The 25,500-nt window shown below is 37.8% G+C and overlaps 1 protein-coding gene across 2 annotated transcripts in view; it reads right to left on the bottom strand.

Annotated features, from left to right (window-relative positions):
* Paf-AHalpha (Platelet-activating factor acetylhydrolase alpha) overlaps positions 1-24,665 on the bottom strand; it is a 56,989-nt gene extending 32,324 nt beyond the window's left edge. Inside the window, exon 1 of one of the 2 annotated variants that reach the window (XM_090381161.1) lies at positions 24,394-24,665. In XM_090381161.1, coding sequence (XP_090237287.1) covers positions 24,394-24,459 — 66 coding nt within the window. In that variant the 5' untranslated portion in view covers positions 24,460-24,665. The remainder of the gene's footprint in view (positions 1-24,393) is intronic. The other variant, XM_090381162.1, reaches the window with a different exon arrangement.
* Positions 24,666-25,500: the final 835 nt, after the last annotated feature.

Here is a 25,500-nt window from a genome sequence, read left to right as displayed (position 1 = left end):
CATAATTATGGCTAAGGGTTTGCTTACCTCCTTTGCTGCCTCCTTTAATATAACTGGATAGATCCCATCCACCCCAGGTGCCTTTCTTGTGTTTATCTTCAACAATTTCTCCTCCACTTTGCTCTCAGTTATTACAAGATTCTCTAGCTTACTGCTAGAGTTGAATACACCTCTGGCATTCCCCTCGCTGAATAACTCCTCATGTGTGAATGTCGATGCAAAATATTCATTTAGTTTGTTAGCTACCCGAGCAGGTTCATCAACAGTTGACCCATCGATCTCAAGTGGACCAATCTGATTCATCCCCTTCCTTCTAGAGTTTACATAAGTAAAGAACTCTTTGCTGTTTTTCTTCGCATCCCTTGCCAAGGATCTCTCGTAATCTGCCTTCGCCCGCCTAACCTCCTTTGTAACTTGGTTACAGATCAACTTGTATCTATCATAGGCGTCCGTGTCACGTGTTAATTTGTACGTATCCCATGCATTTTTCTTCTCTGCCATATGCCTCATTAGTTCATCTGACAACCATTTAGGCCTAAACCTTGAACAATATTTCTTAGTTGGTATGTAAAGCCTAGTAGCTTCCACGATAAGTTCTTTGAATGCTTCCCATTTTGAATTTGCTGTTGGCAATATCATCAGTTGATCCCACTGTATAGAATTTAAATACTGTCTCAGTCCATTGTAGTCGCCTTTACGAAAGCAATACCCCTTCCCTTTACCCCTAATGGTAGTTACCTCTTTGAGTAACTCCCACTTCAGCACACTGTGATCACTGCCACCAAGTGGTTCATTTATCTGCAGATTCTTAATGCATGAAGAATCACTACTGATAATCAAATCAAGAGTATTACTCCCTCTAGTTGCCTCCCGAACATGCTGATGTAGAAAACAATCATCCAATAAATCCACAAAAGCCTTGCTACTGTGTGAGTGACCAGCCCCCAAATTCCAGTCAATATCTGGGAAATTAAAATCCCCCATTATAAGACTCTCTGATTTACTGGCCCACTCTATTTCTCCGAACAGTTTCTTATTATACTCATCAGAGTCATTAGGCCTATAGCACACTCCTACTCTCAATTTTGATCTCCCAATGCTTATGTCACACCAAACTGACTCGACACTGCACTGTCCAGCGATGTCGACTGGCTTCACTTCCTTGGATTTTATGTGTTTTTTAACTAATAGCATAACCCCTCCTCCCTTCCTATCCTGTCTATCCTTTCTGTAGACATTGTACTCCCCAAATTCCAGTTCTGCATTTCTTATATCTGTGTGACACCACGTCTCTGAAATCCCCACAATATCTGCCTTTGATGTTTTGAGCAATACCTCAAATTCATCAAATTTATTTACTAAACTCCTAGCATTGGTGTACACACAAGTATACATGCACCTGTTCTTTTTCTTAGCTACCCTAACACAACCCATGTGTTTACTTGTACCCCAATGATTCCCAGCAGTCTCTGAAATATCCTGCATCTTATTTTCCAGGCTGCGGCTCATTCCAATAGAAGCAGTGCAAGAATCACTTTCACCTCTGCCAGTGGCTACTGTTAATCTATTAGTCCTTGTATCCCCCCAATCTAGCAGTTTTCCGACCCACCTAACATTGCCTCGATAGCATCAGCAAACATTCTTGCACCCTTTCTATTTAAGTGTATCCCATCCCTGTAGAAGCAGTCTCTCCTGTTAACAAGTACCGACCAGGCTGAAAAAAATTCTACCCCTTGAGCCCTGCACAATCTTTCCAGGGCCGAATTGATTGACAGGGCTCTCATCATATACTCCCTCCTATCGTGTCTGGGCAGAATTGCAGACACTTTCAATTTCAACCCTAATTCACGGCTTTTTTTCATCAGTGACCTGTACTTGTCAAGTAATTCCGCCGGTCTTCTACTCTTAATGTCACATGATTTGGACTACGAGCCAGAAAAAGAAATCCCTCACACTACATTGAACAAGAAGAATTAAGCGACTTGATCAGAGAACTTGGGCTGACCCAAAGAGAAGGCTGAATTACTCTGATCCAGACTACAACAGTGGAACTTACTTGCCAAAGTTACAAACATTACAATATACTGTAAGCAAAATAAAGAGTTAAAAGATATTTTGCAATGGAAAACAACATGTGTCTGCAAAGACATCGTTGGTCTCATGCACGAACTAAACATTGATGACAATACCTCTGAATGGGTGTTTATTCATTGATGCGTCAAAGCTCAGTGTGAAAGCAGTATTGCATCATAATGGAAATACTTTACCATCAATTCCTCTTGTTTGTGCTGTTGGCCTGAAAGAAACTTATTAGCATTAGCATAGGCATTTGATGCAAGAAAGCAAGCTTATGCAGAATCAGTCAAAAAAAAATAAAATAAATAAAAAATAACCGCTTCCACTTCACCCCTCTGTTCGTTCGGAATACCTGTCCAGCTGAGCCTTAAACTTATTTAGGCCATCAACTTCCATGACAAGGGATGGAAGTCTGTTCCACCAACCAACCACCCGCTGGCTAAAGGCAAATTTCCGCACGTCTATCCTACATCTGTCTTTCCTCAATTTGAATTTATGCCCTCTCAGGTGATTATTCTGAGCAAGAGGAAGAATCCCATCAGCATTGAGCATGCTCAAACCATTCAAGGCTTTATACACCTCTATCAGATCACCTCGCTGGTGCCTAGTCTCCAGACACTGTAATTTGCAAAACTTAAGCCTTTCTTCGTAAGAGCACCCCTTTGTTCCATTCACTAATCTTACTGCCCTTCTCTGTACTCGTTCCAGCAGCTCTACATCCTTCTTTAAATGAGGCCTCCAGACCTGTATACAGTACTCTAGGTGTGGCCTGACCATTGCCTTATACAAGGGAATAATCACCTCCTTATCCCTGCTAGAAAAATTCCTATATATATCATTGACAATACACCATGAGCTACCCTTGCAGCCCGTCTGCACTGCTCAGAAAACTTCATATCTGCCTGCACAACCACCCCCAGGTCCCTTTCATTCTCTACCACTGTCAGTGTAGTACCACAGAGTTGATACATTGCTCTGAGGTTGCTATTTCCCATATGTAGTACTTTACATTTCTCAATGTTAAACTTCATTTGCCACCTCTCAACCCATCTGCTCAACCTTTCCAGATCCTGTTGCAGCAGCATAGTATCAGTAGTGTTCTTGACAACCCTGCCAACCTTCGTATCGTCTGCAAACTTGGACATTAAGCTTGATATACCATCATCAATATCATTTATAAATACAGAAAACAATAATGGACCCAATACTGAACCCTGAGGGACTCCACTAATAACATTTGTCCACGATGAGCAGTGTCCATTAATTACCACTCTCTGTCTTCTCCCCCTCAACCACCCCTTATCCATAGCAGCAATTTTCCTCCAATGCCACACTACTCCAATTTGAGCAGCAGTTTTCCATGTACAACAGTATCAAAAGACTTTCTAAGATCAAAGTATATAATATCAAATTTATTCCCTGCATCCAATTTCCTTTGTGACTGCATCATAGTATCCAATCAAATTGGCCAGGCAAGACTTCCCCTTAACAAAACAATGCTGTGTCCGAGTTATAACTGAAGTTTTGTCTAGATGATCCTGCAGTGCTTCTTTAACCAGTGCCTCCATTAATTTTCTGGGAACAGAAGTTAAACTCATCTGTATATAGTTACTTGTGTCAGCCTTTGATCCTCCTTTGTGAATTGGCGTCACATTTGCATATCTCCAGTCCATGGGCACCTCCCCTGAGTCCAAGGACGCCCTCATAATTATTGCTAAGGGTTTGCTTACTTCCTTTGATGCCTCCTTTAATATAACTGGATAGATCCCATCCACCACAGGTGCCTTTCTTGTCTTTATCTTCAACAATTTCTCCTCCACTTTACTCTCAGTTATTACAAGATTCTCTAGCTTACTGCCAGAGTTGAATACACCTCTGGCATTCCCCTCGCTGAATAACTCCTCATGTGTGAATGTCGATGCAAAATATTCATTTAGTTTGTTAGCTACCTGAGCAGGATTATCAACAGGTTGAACCATTGATATCAAGTGAACCAATCTGATTCATCCACTTCCTTCTTGAGTTTACATAAGTAAAGAACTCTTTGCTGTTTTTCTTTGCATCCTTTGGCAAAGATTTCTTGTAATCTGCCTTCACCTGCCTAACCTTCAGGGTTCGGTGTTAGGTCCACTGTTGTTTTGTATATTTATCAATGATACTGATGAAGGTATATCAGGCTTAACGTCGAAGTTTACAGATGATACAAAGGTTGGCAGGGTTGTTAATGACAGTAATGGCAGTGTGCTACTGCAACAGGATCTAGATAATTTGGGCAGATGGGATAAGAAGTGGCAACTGAAGTTTAGCCTTGACAAATGCAAAGTACTGCATATGGGTAGACGTAACCCCAGAGAAACGTACCAACTGCGTGGTACTACACTTAAGGTGGTAGAAAATGAAAAAGACCTGGGAGTAATTGTGCAGTCAGATATGAAGTTTTCTGAGCAATGCAGACAGGCTGCCAGGGCAGGTCATGGGGTTTTGTCAATGATATATAGGAATTTTGCTAGCAGGGAGAAGGAGGTGATTGTCCCTCTGTATAAGGCAATGGTCAGGCCACACCTTGAGTACTGCGTACAGGTCTGGTGGCCTCATTTTAGGAAGGATGTAGATTTACTTGAGCGTGTACAGAGAAGGGCAACAAGATTGGTGAGGGGAATGAAAGGATTCTCTTACCAAGAGAGGCTTAAGTTCTGCAAATTGCAGTGGCTGCAGAGTAGGCATCTGCGGGGTGATCTGATTGAGATGTATAGGCCTTGAATGGGTTGAGCATGCTGAATTCTGATGTGATCCTTCCACTTGTTCAGATTACGAAACTAAGGGGGCATAAATTCAAATTAAGAAAAGACAGATGTAGAATAGATGTGCAGAAATTTGCCTTTAGCCAGCGGGTGGTTAATTGCTGGAACAAACTTCCATCTGTCGTTGTGGAAGTTGATAGGTTGAATAAATTTAAGGAGGAACTGGACAGGCATTTGGAGGGAATGGTGTGATTTTTTTTTTTTTTTTTTTGGCTGATGCTGCATAAGCTCATACACTTGCTTTCTTGCATCACATGCCACTAGTACAACTACCTCCTTTGTAACTTGGTTACAGATCAACTTGTATCTATCATAGGCTTCTGTGTCATGTGTTAATTTGTATGTATCCCATGCATTTTTCGTCTCTGCCATATGTCTCATTAGTTCATCTGACATCCACTTAGACCTAAACCTTGAAAAATATTTCTTAGTTGGTACGTAAAGCCTAGTAGTTTCCAAGATAAGTTCTTTGAATGCTTCCCATTTTGAATTTGCTGTTGGTAACATCTCAGTTGGTCCCACTGTACAGAATTTAAATACTGTCTCAGTCCATCATAGTCGCCCTTACGAAAGCAATAACCCTTCCCTTTACCCATAATAGTAGTTACCTCTTTGAGTAAATCCCACTTCAGCACACTGTGTTCACTGCCACCTAGTGGTTCATTTGTCTGTAGATTCTTATTGCATGAAGAATCACTACTGATAATCAAATCAAGAGTATTACTCCCTCTAGTTACCTTCCGAACATGCTGATGTAGAAAACAATCATCCAATAAATCCACAAAAGCCTTGCTAGTGTGTGAGTGACCAGCCCCCAAATTCCAGTCAATATCTGGGAAATTAAAATCCCCCATTATAAGACTCTCTGATTTACTGGCCCACTCTATTTCCCTGTACAGTTTCTTATTATACTCATCAGAGTCATTAGGCCTATAGCACACTCCTACTCTCAATTTTGATCTCCCAATGCTTATGTCACACCAAACTGACTCAACACTGCACTGTCCACTGATGTCGACTGGCTTCACTTCCTTGGATTTTATGTATTTCTTAACTAATAGCATAACCCCTCCTCCCTTCCTATCCTTTCTGTAGACAATGTACTCCCCAAATTCCAGTTCTGCATTCTTTATATCTGTGTGACACCAAGTCTCTGAAATCCCAACAATATCTGCCTTTGATGTTTTGAGCAATACCTCAAATTCATCAAATTTATTTACTAAACTCCTAGAATTGGTGTACACGCAAGTATACATGCACCTGTTCTTTTTCTTAGCTACCCTAACACAACCCATGTGTTTACTTGTACCCCAATGATTCCCAGCAGTCTCTGAAATATCCTGCATCTTATTTTCCAGGCTGCTGCTCATTCCAATAGAAGCAGTGCAAGAATCACTTTCACCTCTGCCAATGGCTACTGTTAATCTATTAGTCCTTGTATCCCCCAATCTAGCAGTTTTTCAACCCACCTAACACTGCCTCGATAGCATCAGCAAACATTCTTGCACCCTTTCTATTTAAGGGTATCCCATTCCTGTAGAAGCAGTCTCCTGTTAACAAGTACAGACCAGGGTGAAAAAAAATTCTACCCCTTGAGCCTTGCACAATCTTTCCAGGGTCGAATTGATCGACAGGGCTCTCATCATATACTCCCTCCTATCGTGTCTGGGCAGAATTACAGACACTTTCAAATTCAACCCTAATTCACGGCTATTTTTCAACAGTGATATTATGATAGTATGTCCCAGATTCTTTCTGCTATACGTTACAATGACTATGGTTGGAATATTTGTGGTGATCTCAAAATGACTGGACTGCTTGTTGGGTTGCAAGGTGGTTTCACTAAATACTGTTGTTTCCTGTGTTTGTGAGATAGTTGTGCAACAGCCAAACATTACATCATACAACACAGGGACGAGAGAGATGAATATATTCCTGGCAAATGCAATGTAAAGTATGTTCCATTGGTTGATCCACAAAAGGTTTTTCTTCCCCCTTTACACATCAAGCTTGGACTGATTAAGAATTTCACTAAGGCACTGCATAAAGAAAGCAGAGGATTCGCATATTTACTGAAAATGTTTCCAAATTTATCTCATTCAAAACTGAAGGAAGGAATTTTTATAGGTCCTCAAATAAGAAAGCTCCTAAAAGATGAAGAATTTCAAAGAAACCTGAATGTTGAACTGGCTGCATGGAGATCTTTCAAGGCTGTGGTACATGGATTCCTTGGAAAGAGAAAATAAGAGAACTATGAGCAACTGGTGACAAACTTTCTGAAATGTTATAAGAACATGGGGTGCCGAATGTCATTGAAAATACATTTCCTTCATTCCCATCTGGATTTCTTTCCTGAAAACTTAAATGTCAGTGATGAACAAGGAGAGATCTTCCACCAGTACATATCTGCAATTAAAAAATGATAGCAAGGTTGCTGGGACTCTGCCATGATGGGAGATTACTGTTGCTTCCTTCAACGGGAAAGCAATCTGGAGTATAAAAGGAATCATTGAGTGGGAAACATGTCTAAGTAACATACTGTGTGTAATAATTATAACCATGTATGCTGATATTGTATTAAAAAAAAGGAATTTAAAAAATGTGTATATCTTTTGTACACGTGACAGAAGTAAAAGACTGATATTTTCATAATCAAGATAATTTTGTTCAGAATAACCAACTATCGTACCAGAGGTATGACGAAAAAAAAATTTTTGTCGGGTAGTGTAATTAGACTAATTCTTCCTTAAATTTATTCACACTACTCACTTCCATAACACCAGATGGAAGTTTGTTCTAACAATCTGTTCAAATACTGTTAAAGGTTTAAGCCCAGATAGATGTCAGATGTAATAACGAGACTCATGGCAGAGAAGAAAAATGCATGGGATGCACATAAATTACCAGGCAACACAGAAGCCTATTCTACATATAAGTCTGTAATCAGGTCACAAAGGAGTTTAGGCATGCAAAAGCAGATTACAAGAAATGAAAAATGCCAAAGACTTCTTTACTTATATAAACTCCAGAAGGGGATGAATCAGATTGGTCCACTTCATATCGATTGTTTGACTGTTGATGATCCTGCTCACAGCTGACAAACTAAACGGGTATTTTGCATCTACATTCCCACATGAGGAATTCTATAGGGAAGTGGAGAACAGAAGCATATTAAACTCTAACAGGGAGCTAAATGATTTTGTAATAACTGAGAGCAAAGTGGAAGAGAAATTGTTGAAGTTAAAAATATGAAAGGTGACTGGGATCTATTCAGTTATATTAAAGGAAGTAGCAAAGGAAGTAAGTAAACCCTTGGCCTTGAGGATATCGAGTCTGTAGGGATCTCCCATGAGTTCAAGGGACTCATGGGATATCCCCAATGACTGGGGATGGGCAAATAATATTTCCAGTTCACAAAGGGGGATCAAAGAGTGACACTAGAAATTAAAAAAACCTGTTAGTTTAACTTCTACTCAAATAATGGGGCCACTGGTTGAAGAAGCACTACAGGATCATTAGATAAGACAAGCAAGTACAGGTCACTGTTGAAAAAAAGCCGTGAATTAGGGTTGAACTTGAAAGTGTCTGCAATTCTGCCCAGACACGATAGGAGGGAGTATATGATGAGAGCCTTGTCGATCAATTCGGCCCTGGAGGGATTGTGCAAGGCTCAAGGGGTAGAATTTTTTTCAGCCTGGACTGTACTTGTTAACAGGAGAGATTGCTTCTACAGGGATGGGATACACTTAAATAGAAAGGGTGCAAGAATTTTTGCTGATGCTGTCGAGGCAGTGTTAGGTGGGTCGGAAAACTGCTAGTTGGGGGGGATACAAGGACTAATAGATTAACAGTAGCCACTGGCAGAGGTGGAAGTGATTCTTGCACTGCTTCTATTCAAATGAGCAGAAGTCTGAAAAACAAGATGCAGGATATTTCAGAGACTGCTGGTAGTCATTGCGTTACAAGTAAACACATGGGTTGTGTTAGGGTAGCTAAGAATAGAAACAGGTGCATGTATACCTGCGTGTACACCAATGCTAGGAGTTTGGTAAATAAATTTGATGAATTTGAGGTATTGCTCAAAACATCAAAGGCAGATATTGTTGGGATATCAGAGACGTGGTGTCACACAGATATAAGTAATGCGGAACTGGAATTTGGGGAATATAATGTATATAGAAAGGATGGACAGGACAGGAGGGGAGGAGGGGTTATGCTATTAATTAAGAAACACATAAAGTCAAAGGAAGTGAAGCCAGTTGACATCGATGGACAGGGCAGTGTCGAGTCAGTTTGGTGTGACATAAGCATAGGGAAATCAAAATTGAGAGTAGGAGTGTGCTATAGGCCTAATGACTCTGATGAGTATAATAATATATTGTACAGGGAAATAGAGTGGGCCAGTAAATCAGAGAGTCTTATAATGGGGGATTTTAATTTCCCAGATATTGACTGGAATTTGTGGGTTGGTCACTCGCACACTAGCAAGGCTTTTGTGGATTTATTGGATGATTGTTTTCTACATCAGCACGTTCGTGAGGCAACAAGAGGGAGCAATACTCTTGATCTGATTATCAGTAGTGATTCTTCATGCATTAAGAACCTGCAGATAAATGAACCACTAGGTGGCAGTGATCACAGTGTGTTGAAGTGGGATTTACTCAAGGAGGTAACTACCATCAGAGGTAAAGGGAAAGGTTTTTGTTTTCGTAAAGGCGACTATGATGGTCTGAGACAGTATTTAAATTCTATACAGTGGGACCAACTGATGATGTTACCAACAGCAAACTCAAAATGGGAAGCATTCAAGGAACTAATCTTGGTGGCTACCAGGCTTTACATACCAACTAAGAAATATTGTTCAAGGTTTAGGCCTAAATGGTTGTCAGATGGACTAATGAGACATGTGGCAGAGAAGAAAAATGCATGGGATACATACAAATTAATGGGTGACATGGAAGCCTATGATAGATATAAGTTGGTCTGTAACCAAGTCACAAAGGAGATTAGGCAGGCAAAGGCAGACTACGAAAAATCCTTGGCAAAGGATGCAAAGAAAAACAGAAAGGAGTTCTTTACATACTTGAACTCGAGAAGGAAAGGGATGAATCAGATTGGTCCACTGGATATTGATGGTTCAACAGTTGAGGATCCTGCTCAGGTGGCTAACAATCTAAACGAGTATTTTGCATCTACATTCACGCATGAGGAGTTATTCAGGAAGGAGAATGATGTAGGTAAAGTAAACATTGGCAGTGAGCTGGATGATTTTGTAATAACTGAGAGGAAAGTGGAGGAGAGATTGTTGAGGATAAACATAAAAAAGGCACCTGGGGTGGATGGGATCTATCCAGTTATATTAAAGGAGGCAGCAAAGGAAGTATGCAAACCCCTAGCCATAATTATGAGAGCTTCTTTGGACTCAGGGGAGGTACCCATAGACTGGAGATGTGCAAATGTAACCCCAATTCACAAAGGAGGATCAAAGGCTGACACAAGTAATTATAGACCTGTTAGTTTAACTTCTGTTCCAGGTAAATTAATGGAGGCACTGGTTAAAGAAGCACTGCAGGATCATCTAGACAAGAATTCAGTTATAGCTCAGACGCAGCATGGTTTTGTTAAGGGCAGGTCTTGCCTGACCAATTTGATTGGATACTATGATGTAGTCACAAAAGAACTGGATGCAGGGAATAACTTTGATATTATATATTTGGATCTTAGAAAGGCTTTTGATACTGTTGCACATGGAAGACTGCTGCACAAATTGGAGCAGTGTGGCATTGGAGGCAAATTGCTGCTATGGATAAGGGGATGGTTGAGTGGCAGAAGACAGAGAGTGGTAATCAATGGACACTGCTCAACGTGGACTAATGTTATTAGTGGAGTTCCTCAAGGTTCAGTGTTGGGTCCATTGTTGTTTTCGGTGTTTATGAATGATACTGATGATGGGATATCAAGTTTAATGTCTAAGTTTGCAGATGATACAAAGGTTGGCAGGGTCATTAAGGACACTACTGACGCTATGCTGCTGCAACAGGATCTGGAAAGGTTGAACAGATGGGCTGAGAGGTGGCAAATGAAGTTTAACATTGACAAATGTAAAGTACTACATATGGGAAACAGTAACCCCAGAGCAATGTATCAACTCTGCGGTACTACACTGACAGTGGTGGAGAATGAAAAGGACCTGGGGGTAATTGTGCAGGCAGATATGAAGTTCTCTGAGCAGTGCAGACGAGCTGCAAGAGTAGCTCATGGTGTGTTGTCAATGATATACAGGAATTTTTCTAGCAGGGATAAGGAGGTGATTATTCCCTTGTATAAGGCAATGGTTAGGCCACATCTTGAGTACTGTATACAGGTCTGGAGGCCTCATTTCAAGAAGGATGTAGAGCTGCTGGAACGGATACAGAGAAGGGCAACAAGATTAGTAAATGGAACAAAGGGTTGCTCTTACGAAGAAAGGCTTAAGTTTTGCAAATTACAGAGTCTGGAGACTAGGCACCGGCGAGGTGATCTGATAGAGGTGTATAAGGCTTTGAATGGTTTGAGCATGCTCAATGCCAATGGGATTCTTCATCTTTCTCAGAATAATCACCTCAGAGGGCATAAATTCAAATTGAGGAAGGATGGATGTCGGATAGATGTGCGGAAATTTGCCTTTGGCCAGTGGGTGGTTGGTTGGTGGAACCGACTTCCATCACTTGTTGTTGAAGTTGATAGCCTAAACAAATTTAAAGCTCAACTGGACAGGTATTTCGAACGAACGGAGGGGTGAAATGGGAGAGGATTTTTTTTTTTTTTTTTTGGCTGATGCTGAATAAGCTTGCTTTCTTGCATCATATGCCTCTACTAATGCTAAAAGACTGCAGTAATAATTCAGACACAGCATGGGTTTGTTAAAGGGAAGTCTTGTCTGACCAATTTGATTGGATATGATGTTGTCACAAAGGAACTGGATGCAAAATATAATTTTGATATCATATACTTGGATTTCAGGAAAGCATTTGATACTGTTGCACATGGAGGACTACTGTAGAAAGTGGAGCAGTATAGCATTAAGGGAAGTGTCTATAATGGATAAAAGGATGGTTGAGTGGGAGAAGACAGTGGTAATCGATGGACACTGCTCTTCGTATTATTAGTGGAGTCCCCCAGGGTTCGGTGTTTGGCCCATTGTTGTTTTGTATATTTATCAATGATATTGATGAAGGTATATCATGCTTAATGTGTCGAAGTTTACAGATGATACAAAGGTTTTCAGAGTTGTTAATGACAGTATACTACTTAAACAGGATCTAGAGAAAAGTTGGGCATCTGGGCTGAGAAGTGGCAACTAAAGTTTAACATTGACAAATGCAAAGCACTGTATATGGGTAACAGTATCAACCATGTGATACTACACTGAGGGTGGTAGAGAATGAAAAGGACCTGGGGTGATTGTTCAGTCAGATATGAAGTGTTCTGAGCAGTGCAGACAGGCTGACAGAGCAGGCCATGGGGTCTTGTCAATGATATACAGGAATTTCCTAGCAGAGATAAGTAGGTGATTATCCCTTTGTATAAGGCAATGGTCAGGCCACACCTTGAGTACTGTGGACAGGTCTGGAGGCCTCATTTTAGGAAGGATGTAGAGTTGATAGAATGAGTACAGAGAAGGGCAGCAAGCAAGTGGAACAAAGGGGTGCTTTTATGAGTAAAGGCTTAAGTTCTGCAAATTGCAGTGTCTGGCGACTAAGCACCTGAGAGATGATCTGACTGAGGGTGTATAAGGCCTTAAATGGTTTGAGCAATCTCAATGCTGATGGGATTCTTCCTCTTGCTCAGATTACAAACCTAAGAAGGCATAAACTCAAACTGAGGAAAGACAGTTGTAGAAAGATGTGTGAAAATTTGCCTTTAGCCAGCAGGTGGTTGATTGCTAGAACAAGCTTCCATCTGTCATTGTGGAAGTTGACAGTTTAAATAAATTAAAGGCAGAACTAGACAAACTTTTGGAGTCAGTGAATGGGTGAAATGGGAAGTGTTTTTTTTTTTTTTTTTTTTGGCTGATGCTGTATAAGCTTTCTTTCTTGCATTATATGCCTCTGTTAATGCTAATTAACCACCCTGCTGGCTAAAAGCAAATTTCTTCACATTTATCCTGCAACCATCCTTTCTCAATTTAAATTTATGCCAACTCATATATGTAGTCTGAACTGGAAGTAGGAGTCTACATCACCAGCATTAAGCTTATTCAATATATTCAAAGCCTTAATCACTACAATCAGATCTCCTTGTGCCTAGTCTCCAGACCCTGTAATTTGCAGAACTGAAATCTTTCTTTGTAAGAGTACCCTTTTCTTCCCTTCAGTAATCTCATTGCTCTTCTCTGCACTCACTCCAAGAGATCCACATCCTTTTTCTTTGTCATTTTTCAGTCCATATATGCAACTGATTCAAATATTTTTGAAGCAACGTGGCCTGGGTCAAATTTTTAGTCATCCTTTCCCTTCAAATCAACAAACTTTGACAGCTTCCCTTGAATACTCCTATCAATATTATTTATGAAAATTAGAACTAGAAGGGGATCCAACATCAAGCATTGAGAAACCCCACTTGTTACCCTGGTCCACTATGCAATCTAGTATAGGCTATTAACAGTAATTCCAACTTCTTTGAGGTTATATAGCAGCCCTCCATGAGGGACAATATCAAAAGCTTTCCTAAAGTCTGGATATTGTCAAACTTGTTACTTGTATTATGGTAATTTGAGGATTTAGTGTCAAAAACATTAACTACAAAATCATTTTGTAGTTAACCAAGAAAAAAAATCATTTGACATTTTCTTGGTTTACCGGAAATGTACTTACAACCCAAGCTAACTTGTAAAGTACTAATCAGAGAGATACAGTTCTATGACATGTATGCATTGTTATTTGTATAAAGTAAAACTAAAGTTATCTCAAAAAACGCAATTTTGTAGTTAACACTGTTTGACAAACAAACCCTTGAATTTACCAGATCATTCAGGTAAGACCTCCCTTAAAGAACCGTTCTTATCAAGGTGGCTGTTTATCCTTAACCACATACTCCATGATCTTCCCTACTACAGAAGTCAAACTTGGTGGGTAGAGATGTTAGCACCTCTCCAGTCCAAGGTTATCTTCTCAGTCTAATGATACTTTCATTAACATTCCCAATCGTTTAATATATTCACATGCCTTCTTAATCATAACTGAATTAAAATCCCTTACACACCCATACACCTCCTCTGTTTAAGTGAATATCATTTTTACAAAATAAATTCCATCTACCAACTAAGACTGGCCATGCCAAGAAAACTTTTCTCCTCCCATAACGCTGCACACTCCCTCAAGTCTAGAATTAATCCTTAAGACTTTTGTCATGAAATCTTCCATAGTGTCTGGGAGAATTACAAACAAGAGAACATTTTGTCCCATCTCCCAACTTTTTCAACGTGACTTTAAATCATTACTAATTCATCAGTTCATTTAAGTTTTAAATCATTAATCATATATATTACTATGCTCCTATTAGTACCATTATGAGCTGATAAACTGTTTTTACATCAATTTTTGCACCCAGTAGCTGTAATCTGGTTCTATGGCATTCTTTCTTAAAGAATGACTTACAATTGAATCCTCAATTATGATTACCTCCTGCAGAACCAAAGCATTCTGTACTGGTTTATCCACTTCTAGGAGTGGATTGAAAATATGTTGCTCGATTCAGCATCATACACTCGTCTCTCATGAGCTCAAGATTGCATTTACTCCAGGGTATCAACCGACTAAATAAAAGACTCAATCAAGCTTAACAATATGTCAAGTGCCTGTGAAATTATTCTTTTAGCGATTAAATCCTTTATTCCACACTCCACCTTAAAATCTCGTCCTTTATCTAAACCTTGCTAAGTCTGTTCATTTTCAGGTTCAGTTTCTGTCTACACCAAAGCTCACTACAATTTCAAACAAGCTAAGAGTAGAAAACTTGCTTCCTGCCCAAACAGTAGTCAAGCATTCTGGTCTTTTGCCAAAGCTATTGGCCTCAACTTTTGCCTATCTGTATTCCCAACTCTTTCAAATCCAGATGGTTCTATAGCACTTCAGCCAAAGATAAAGCTGACCTGCTAGCAACTTACTTTTCTTCCAACTCATGTATTGATGATGTTGGTAAATCATCCCCCTACCATTCCCAGTATAATCCATTCAATGCCTCCTGCAGTCTTCCATCAAAAGGATGCCAGAAGGATTTTGAACAATTTTGATGCTAAGAGGTCCTGATGATATTTCCCCACTTGTTCTCAAAACCTGCGCTCCTGAACTTACTCCTGTAAGTTCAGGAGTAAGTTCTTTCTTGTCCCAAAGGTGTTTTCCCTTTTGCTTGGAAATTTTCTCATATTTAGCTACAAAGGGTGACAAATCCCTCCCAACCAATTATCGTCCCATTACACTTACTTATAGTCTTTCTAACTAAATTAACTGCCAACTCTTAAACTATTTAGAAACCTTCCATCTGAACAGCGGTTCCCAACCAGTGGTTTGCAAACCCTGGGGGGTTCTGATAGTCTTCCAGGGGGTTTGCACTAAAAATTCTGTAATGGTGTCTGCTTAGATTTACATAGGTATATTTTTGCAAACTACAAAATAACTAATAATAAAGTAAGATAAAATTAAATATAAAGCAAAGAACTGTCAACAAAAGAAACCACATCTCCCATAATTCCTTATAATTAGTTAACTATCTTACAGTATATCGTGTTAAATAAATGTGTTTTCCATACTAAATGTTTTTTCATTCTAAAAGACCATTGTTATGTATAGGTACTTATATAATAATTTTTATTATGCAATATTGCTTATAAAAACGTATTGAAAATATTTTATAATAAAAATTCAGAACTATTATATAATTTCAGAGAATATAGGCTGTGGTAGATGACTTTTATCAACCGGTGAAATACCACCACTTTGCTTATTGGAGGCTTGAAGTGGCGAAACCCATGTTTAGTCTCTAGAGCAAAGTTTCTGGCATCCCCCTCCCCCCATACTTCTCCTTCAACCCATGCATGGTACTAAGTACTATAGGTTTTGATACCTTTCGTGTTTGGGGTTTTCATAAGAAAAAAAAAAAAAAAGTGGTTCGTGATAAAAATATTACGTTGAAAGGGACTCACAAGGCAAAAAAGGTTGGTAACCACTGCATCTGATCAACGATCGCCAGTATGGATTCTGTCAGTGTCAAATCACTGGTGATATTCTGGCTTATGTTACCCATCTATGAGCAAATTCAATGGAAAATTTTGGCAAAACTCAAGCATTTACTCTTGACATTTCAAAGGCTTTTGATCATGTTTGGCATAAAAGTCTTCTAAATAAACTTCCATCTTATGGTTTGCCAAATGTTTTTTGTAATTAGGTATCCAGTTTTCTCTCTGACCATTCACTGCAGGTGATGATTCCCTAACTTCTCCACTAATGCTGGTGTTCCCTAAGGTTCAGTTTTGTTCCCACTCCTTTCCTCTTGTATATTGATAACCTTCTTCCACTGACCAGAAATCCTAGCCATAGTTTTGCTGATGATAGCACATTGCATTCCACCTTCCATTTTGAGAAACCTTGCACTACACAAACAGCTTCAACTTCTTGAATATCCACTACCAATTTCTTAAATTCTGATCTTCAGGTGGGGCAGAGATAACTTAGTTGATTTCAATCCTTCTAAAACTCGGTCCTGTCTTATATAAAAGGACTCTTCTGCTCCCATGCTTATCTTCAATGACACTGATTTCTAGGCAAGATGACATATCTCTATTGGGGATTACCCTGACTTCTAATCTCTCTTGACATAAGCATATTACAAATATTGCTTCCTCTGCATCTAAAAAACTGGGTTCTCTTTTGCTTTTGGCATTACTTTTCTTTCAAACAGTTGTTTACCCTGTACAAATTGCAAATCTGCCCTACCATAGAATACTGTTCCCACATCTGGGGCAGTGCCCCCAATACCTCTCTCAGACTTCTAGATTCCACTCAAAAGAGGGTAGTTAGGTTAATTAATGACTCATCTCTAACAGATTCTCTCCACTCTGTCTCACAAATGTTCTATTTTCGCTGTGTGCCTTTTCTATAGATACTTCCATGGGCACCGTTCTTCTGAATTGGCTTCTACAATTCCCGCTCTCTTCCAAAGCAGTCCGAACATGTGCCACAACCAGTTTGTTTGTTTTGGTTGGTTTTTAGGAGCATTAGCAACTAAGGCCATATTGCTCCGGGATATGCGGTGGTCATTCCTTAACCTTTCCGCATCCTCCGTATTTGGTGGTGACGGGCTCGAACCCCGGTCTAATCAAGAAGCGTGTGCTGCGCACTGCTGCTCCTTCCCACCTGGCTACGGAGACGCCACCCCACAACCAGTCAACATTGGTTTACTGTCCAACTTCAAACTCTCAGAACGTCTTCCTCATTTATTCATTCAACTTCTGTTTTCTGAAACCACCTTCCTTCATATGTGTTTTCTGAAAATTACAATCTACAGGAATTCAAGTCTAATGTCAAAAAGTATTCTTCTTTTATCTTCTCAACCTTCAGCCCACACACAGTACTAAGTACTTTAGGTTCTTATCCCTCTTGTGTTTGGGGTTTTATTATAAAGAAAAAATAAAAAAAATAAATTATTTTTGAAGTTTTTGAATATGTCAGTTTTTTGCATACCAAATATCCTGCACAAAAAGAGAGACTCTGCATCAGCTAGCAAAAGGGCCTTAACTCACAGGAGAATCTATTTTTCCATTGTTCTCTTTAGTTATTTTGTTTTCGGTTAAAATGTGAGATATTGTTGCCTTAAAAGGTAGCAATTTCTCTCAGCTTCTCATGTTTGAGGGTTCTTGACTGTGCACTAAAAATGGTGGTGGTTATCCTCCTGGGGTTTGTTTGTTTGAAGGTGTATCAATCGAATACCCACTGGGTATTCGATTGATACACCTTCCTAACATACCTTTAACTTCAGCACTTCTGTATTATGCATTTGTAATTACTAAACTTCTGCAACGTACCTTGTTTTAACTTACTATTTTACTTGCCTGTACTCCATTATAATTGAAATTTACATTCCATTAATTGTAAAAACTTAATTTATTTAATTTTTATTATTGTAAATTGTACTTTATTATTGTATATTTCTAACCTTTTTATGTCCCTTTAGGCCCAATGTTACTCAGTTGAGTGATGAAACATCATCTTGTTAAATATTGTGGTGATTATCTTGCTCTCTTATAACCATTCCAATAAACATACATGGCATTTGTAAATGGTTTAACTTTGTCTTTTTGATATTAATATCATTAAAATATTATGTACAGAACTTTTTATATCAAGTTAAATATACTTTAGTAATAAAATACAAAAGAATTCCTGAAAAACTTTCTGTGAGATGAAGAAAAGAAATTGAGTTTGATTAATGGTTAAGAAACTCGATAATAACATGAAACAAAACAGACTATATGCCAACATGCATCAAATTAGTTGATTATTAAATCTTATTTAGCATCTTTGAATGTACTAAATTAGCAAAATAATGACTGGCAATTTTAATAAAACAGGTTAGGTCAATAACTAACTAGTGGAATACCCTGTACTAGTAGCCTGATGACTGGCAAATGTAGATAAATACATTCAATGTGGAAACTAGGAAAGAGCACAACTCCAAAAGAAGTCCAATGGAGAGATAAGGTGTACAAAAATGTATTGTGGTAAGGGAATATATACAGTATATAATCATACCTTCTTTATATAATACATGATAAATTTTATTCTTGAAAATATTCTTGAGAATTATACAACATTATATAGAATTTAATAACAGAGTACTCTAGAAAGTCATTAAATTCTGCAGATTATTATTCTATTAACTTTAAAATTTTCTGTTTTTTATTAATCTTTTAATCCAGAACTTTTAAGTGGGTGTCAGATATCAAAGCTGTGACAAAATTTTGGTAACAAACATCAGCATTGTGTTTGCTGTATATACTCATGTAATTGACTGAATAATATAATCGAGTATCACACTAAAAACTAGCAAAATTTATATCTTCACAAGCTTCATACAAAGTGACAAGCAAGTTGGTTATATTAGTAGTGGCAAAATTATGCAAATTTTTACAGTACCGGCAAAAAAAAAAAAAAACTCCATTTGTCAATCCCTTCTAATAGACTGAAAATCTTTCAATTTATTCAAAATACCCACTTCCATAACATATGGAGGTTTGTTCCAACAATCAATTACTCATGCTCTCCATTTAAAAGCAACTTTTTGCACATCTATACTGCAACTATCTTTCCCCAATTTATATCCTTCTGTGTGTGTTTGTATGCATGCATGTATAATCCTAAAAAGAGGAAGTATTCCATCAGCATTTAGTTTACTCGATCCATTTAACACTTTAAACACTTCAATTAAGTCTCCCCATGGATGCTGCAATTTACAGAATTCAAGTCTTTCTTGGTAATAAAACCATTTGTGCCCCACCTAATCTCACTGCTCTTCTCTGCACCTATTCCATTAGATCCACATCTTTCCTAAAATGAGACTTCCAGATCTATTAACTGTACTCAAGATATATAGTATGAGACCACCTAACCACTACCTCACACAATGGGATAACCACTACTTCCTTGTCCCTGTTGGTAAAATTCCTGTATATCATTGATAGAACTCTCTGAGCTGTTCCAGCAGTCCATCTACATTGTTCAGACTTCACATCAGACTGCACAATTACCATTAGATCTTTTTCATTCTTCACCACCTTGAATGTGATACCACCCAATTGTTACAGTACTCAGATTACTGCTAACTTCAATATCAATGCTGAACCTCAACTGCCACTTTTCAGCACATCTATTTCAACTAGCTCCTCTCAGATCACCATACCCTTATTAGTCATTAACCACTCTGCAAAACTTTGTAACATCACCAAATTTAGACATCAAACTTGATATATCTTCCTAGATCCCATTAATATATACTGAAAGGAGTAAGGCACCCAACATTCAATCCTGGCAGACTCCACTAATAACATTAATCCACAAAGATAATGCCCATTAATAACCATTTATCTCCAGCTGACTGACCATCCCTTCATAGCAGTAACTTTTCCCTAATGCAGAGGTTCCCAACCTTTCTCAGTTCACGGCGCCCTTAGCGTCCCAGTAATTTTTTTCATGGCACCCCTAGGCCAAAATAAATACCTAACACAGTGGTTTTCAGCCTTTTAATATATACCTATATAATAATTTTATTCTTTACATAGAGGTACTAAATAAAGATCAATTATAGATCACCACAAAATTAAAAAGATACGGTACAATGGATATTGTACTCTTTTATAATGAAATAAATATATAAATTTCAAAATAATAATAACTTTAAGTAACTTAAACCCAACATGGCACCCCAAGAATGTTGTTGCAGCACTCCGATTGTAAACCACTGCCCTAATGCCATACAGATTTAATTTTTACAGCAGTCTTTCATGTCATGTGGAATAATACCAAAAACTTTACTGAAATTTGAGTATATGATGTCAAAATTACTTTTTTTTGCATCTGGATTACCTCATAGTAACTAATTAAATTTCTCGGACAAGATTTCTCTTAACATATCAACTGTGATTGCCATAACTGAGTTCCTGTCAAGACGAACCTGCATTGCTTCTTTAACCACTGACTACATTATTTTCTGTAGCACAGAATATAAGCTTCCATATCTGCAATTACTCACTTTAACCTTTGATTCCCCTTTGTGATATCTCCAGTCTGGAGGACATTCACCTGAATCCAAGAATGCCCTCCTAATTACAGCTAAAGGTTTGCTTACCTCTTTTGCTGCTTCTTTTAATATAATGTGATAGATTCCATCAGCCCCGTCACCTTATTTACTTTTATCTTCAACAACTTCTTTTCCACTCTCCTCTGTTACCATGAAATCATTTGGCTACCAGTTAGAATTAGCAACATACAACTAACATTCAGTCAAAATTCACTATCAATAATTGGAAAACCATATGCTAACTGAACGTGGAATAATCAAACATTGAAATCCAATATATAAACTCATATAACTTGCTGAGACATATTCCCAAAGATTTGTGAATTTAAGTTTTTTAAAATGAAAAAACACAAATTTATCAAGTTGCCCTCTTTTCATCAGAAAAATCTTATAGAAAATAGAAAAATGAAGACATCACTAATGTCTCTAACAGTACTGCTTCTTAAAAAAAAAAAAAAAAAAAAAATCAGAATCCTCTACGATTCCTCTTATCTCTTCTACCTTCATTATTATTTCTCTTAAACATATGAGGTTTGGGCCCTGGAGATTTCATAGGCACTATTACCCCTTTCTTCAATTTACATTTGTGCCTGCAAATCAATGACATCATTGGTCATGTCTTTTCTATGAGCCTTCAGCAACTCACTCACGTCTTCTGTATCCACTCGCAAGTTAAGATGTTTCACCATATATAAAATTTCCTGTGATATTTTCTTGCATTTGTTGGAAATATTCATAGTCATGGACAAACTGTGTGGATGTTTTGTCCAATAAGCTTTCATAGCAGATTTCTTGATATCTTTCCAATGTTCCTCACTGCCATAAGGATGTTATACTACCCTTCCAAAACTACAAAAGAGTTGATATAATATTTATTATATTTATTCTGAATATTATAACATTTATTCTAAACGTAACAGGTTAGTGCATTAGCATTATGTCTGTACTTAGTGAATTACTGAAAATGGCAAAAAAGGCATTTTATTACATCTCATATTGTGAATACCTTTACAAATTGGTCACTATTGCATTACCTCGAATAAGTTACTTATTCGAGGTAGTGCAATATCAGGCAACTCTAAGATTTATAAAAATAATGTTTTTTTTTTTGCCATTTTTGGTAATTCATTATGTACAAACATTATTATTATTATTATTATTATTATTAGCCATATGGTGCAAGGAAACCTGAGGTTTATGGAATAATTTCTGAAAATAATAATTTTATTTTTTTCTGAAAAGATTTTTTTGGGCAAAAGCCTCAACGTACAGGAAATTCAACAAATAAGAGGTTAGTGCATTGGCATCATGTTTGTACACAGTGAATTACCTAAAAGGCATAGTTTTTATTATATCTCATTGTGAGCCAAAAAAAAAAAATTTTTTTTTGGCTCACAATGAGAAAATATTGTGAAATTCTCCAGCCAAAAAAATTTAAGTTACCCTGAGTGAGAGAGAGAGAGTCAGAAGTAGAAGGGAATCACCAAGAAAGAGAAGAATGATAACTAGCTCAGGACCATGGTTGTGCCAAGCTCATATGTAGGGTGGTAGATGACTTTCATCAACCGGTGAAATACCACCACTTTGCTTATTGGAGGCTTGAAGTGGTGAAACCCATGTTTAGTCTCTAGAGCAAAGTTTCCGGCATCCCCCCTCCCCCCATACCTCTCCTTCAACCCATGCACGGTACTAAGTATTATAGGTTTTGATACCTTTCGTGTTTGGGGTTTTCATAAAAAAATAAAATAAAATAAAAAATATTCACCAGATGTAAGCCCCTGGGTGATGCTAATGCACTAACGTATAGTGAATGGTGAAGCATTATTTATTCAAAGAAATATCAGACAACTAGTTGTGAAGGTATTCACAATATGAGATATAATAAAAATAATGCCTTTTTTGCCATTTTCGGTAATTCACTACAAACAAACATGATGCTAATGCACTAACGTATATTTCCTGTAGGTTGAGGCTTTTGCCCTAAAAAATCTTTTTAGTCTATACTACTGCACGCCATCTAGTATCTCTCATATTGTGAAGTTATACTTCATAACTACGTTGTCACTATTGGAACACCAGGGTACCTACCCATCCACCAACGAGAGGTCAAAGAACCTTGAAAGGGCAGTCTGGGTGGTGGTATCCACTGAGAATAAGTAGCAACAGTCTTCTTCACTGGTGAAGTGTTACTTATTTGAGGGAGTGCAATATCGGGTAACTCATTCTGAAGGTATTCAACAATATGAGATATAATAAAAACTATGCCTTTTTGGTAATTCACTATGTACAAACATGATGCCAATGCCCTAACCTCTTATTTAGTGAACTTCCTGTATGCTGAAGCTTTTGCCCTAAAAATCTTTTTTTCGGAAAAAAATAAAATTATTATTTTCAGAAAAAAAAAAAAACTTATGCATAAACATTAATGTATCATAGCAACATGAACAGGATCACCAAATTATGTTGTACCATTCAGTGGAAATGTATGGTACAACTGGCCAGGTAATTTTTTTTTTTTTTTGTTTGAATATTTCATTTAGCATTAGCAGGGCATATAATGCAAGAAAGCAAGCTTATATAGCATCAGCCAAAAAAAAAAAAAAACACACCCTTCCCATTTCACCCATCCATTCATTCCAAATGTTTGTCTAGTTCTGCCTTGAACTTTAAGTTGCTGACCTCCACTACAACAGATGGAAGTTTGTTCCAACTATCAACCACCCGCTAGCTAAAGGCAAATTTCCACACATCTATTCTACAATTGTCTTTCCTCAATCTGAATTTATGCCTCCTCAGGTGAGTAATCTGAGCAAGAGGAAGAATCCTCTTGCTCAGATTACTCATCTTTCCTTTTGGAGACAAAGAAAAGATCAGATATGTGAAGCACTGACTAAGTCAAAGTTCAGCACTGTAATTTTAACTTCTTGGCAGACCATTGACACTGTACATCACAATACCTTTCAAGGTTTTTTTCAATTAAAAATTCGAAAGCTTGTTGTATATGATCAAATAGCTCGATGAGCCTATTAAAAAAAAAAAAAAACACACACATGGTAGCTAATGTTAAAATGTCTGCAAAGCCTTTTTGACCTTAAAACAAAAAGCCAGGGGGAAAAGTACCAAGACCTGAAGTGTACTATTTTTTTTTTTTTATTATGTACATTATCAATATCATCACATAAAATGAAAATAAATCCAACTTTAAAATATTTAAAAAAATTCCTTCCTTCCTCTCAAGATTTCCTCCATAAATTTTTTTTATGTAAAATATTTATTCCACAACCATTATAATCAGCAATAGGGTTTATTTATAAGATGATTTTGTTACATAAATTGTTAATACTGGCCATAAGTCTAGTTGTGCAATGCAGTTAAAATTATTCAAATATAAATTTCATTTTTTCTAAGATCAGTAATATCGACGCCTGCGAGAGTAGTGCAAAGTACTTTGGGGTTCTCCATGCTTCTTTTGTATTTTTGTAAGTAGCATTGTAAGCAAGCGATAACAAATGGTAATGTGACGCAACTAGAGTAATATAACAAGTCATAGTACTTCGCCTGCTACCGCAATTGTCAAAAATATGATACTGTTCTTTCTCTTACCCTTACCAGAAATTTTAATTTCAATTAACTACGCCATTCTCCGTTATTCAAAATATATATATATATATATGTATTAAATTACCATACACATCCATCTGTCATCTCCGTGTTTATCGATTGCAGGTGTCGGTGTAGCTGCTGGGTTCATTCTATAAATCCTTAATAGAACAACTACAAACCCGTTGTAGTTGTATTTCTGCTACTTACTACTGTATTACTAATATTCGTTTACGACCTGCTGATTATAATAGCTAACGCTGAGTAATATACAAAAAAACTTAAGCCTATTACTAAGGGACTAAACCACGTTCTGCATGTATGGTGAGACAGCTCAAACCGAATAATCACTACACTGCAGCAACGAATCGGTCCGCTGCACAAACTCTTTCAACAACACACTTATTGATATATACTGTACTAAATATTTTTGTTATTTACTAAACATAAACCCCTTTTCAAAATCTCGGATGCGATTTAACAACACACTAAAAACCTTGATTTTTGTTACTCAGTAACATATGTAAAAATTAACAGTATTTGTTCAAAGATGAAAATTAAAGATTGCTAAGTTGGCGAAAGCAAAAGTAAAAAAAAAAAACTGCTGAATCGGTCTTTTGGGTCTCGCTGTGGGGCATAGAGAGAAGTCACAGACGCTGAATATGGCATAAAAGGGGGGAAGGGAGGAACGGGCGGTCTGCTAACAGTGGAGCGAAATTATTGTTTCGACCACAATGCTGGTTCGAAATACATATTTCGGAGTAAACACTTTACTCTGAAAAATGTATATCACCCACTATTAAAAACCAAAGTGTCGGCACCTGTAGATTCGGTAGGTGCGAACCAGCTCATCCACTCAATGCACCACTCAACATGTTGAAGCAGAGGAAAAGGGAGCGGACAACTTCCCTAGGGGACAGTCCTCATCGGTATTTAAAAAAAAAAAAAAACTATAAACGGAAAGAAGGGAGACAGGAATGTTCTCTATATAAGAAAGACCCAGGCATATGGGCTTTTGATATCTATAGCCTAACTGTCCATTAATATTAGACAGCTATAGCCTTAAGCTTTGCTAAGGGTAGAGGGATCAGTTGCTGGAGAGATGTGCTCATTCAAGTTTGTCAGAGCTTGTTAGACTATGGATGGTTTGCTGAGCTAAGGATTAATTGGGTTGAAAGAATGGTTCAAATAG

This window comes from Mastigoproctus giganteus, chromosome 9, assembly GCF_048544385.1.
Source record: "Mastigoproctus giganteus isolate SK-2022 chromosome 9, ASM4854438v1, whole genome shotgun sequence".
Classification (NCBI taxonomy): Eukaryota; Metazoa; Arthropoda; class Arachnida; order Uropygi; family Thelyphonidae; genus Mastigoproctus; species Mastigoproctus giganteus.
Note: the sequence above shows the minus strand (reverse complement) of the source record. Positions and strands in the feature narration are given on the sequence as shown.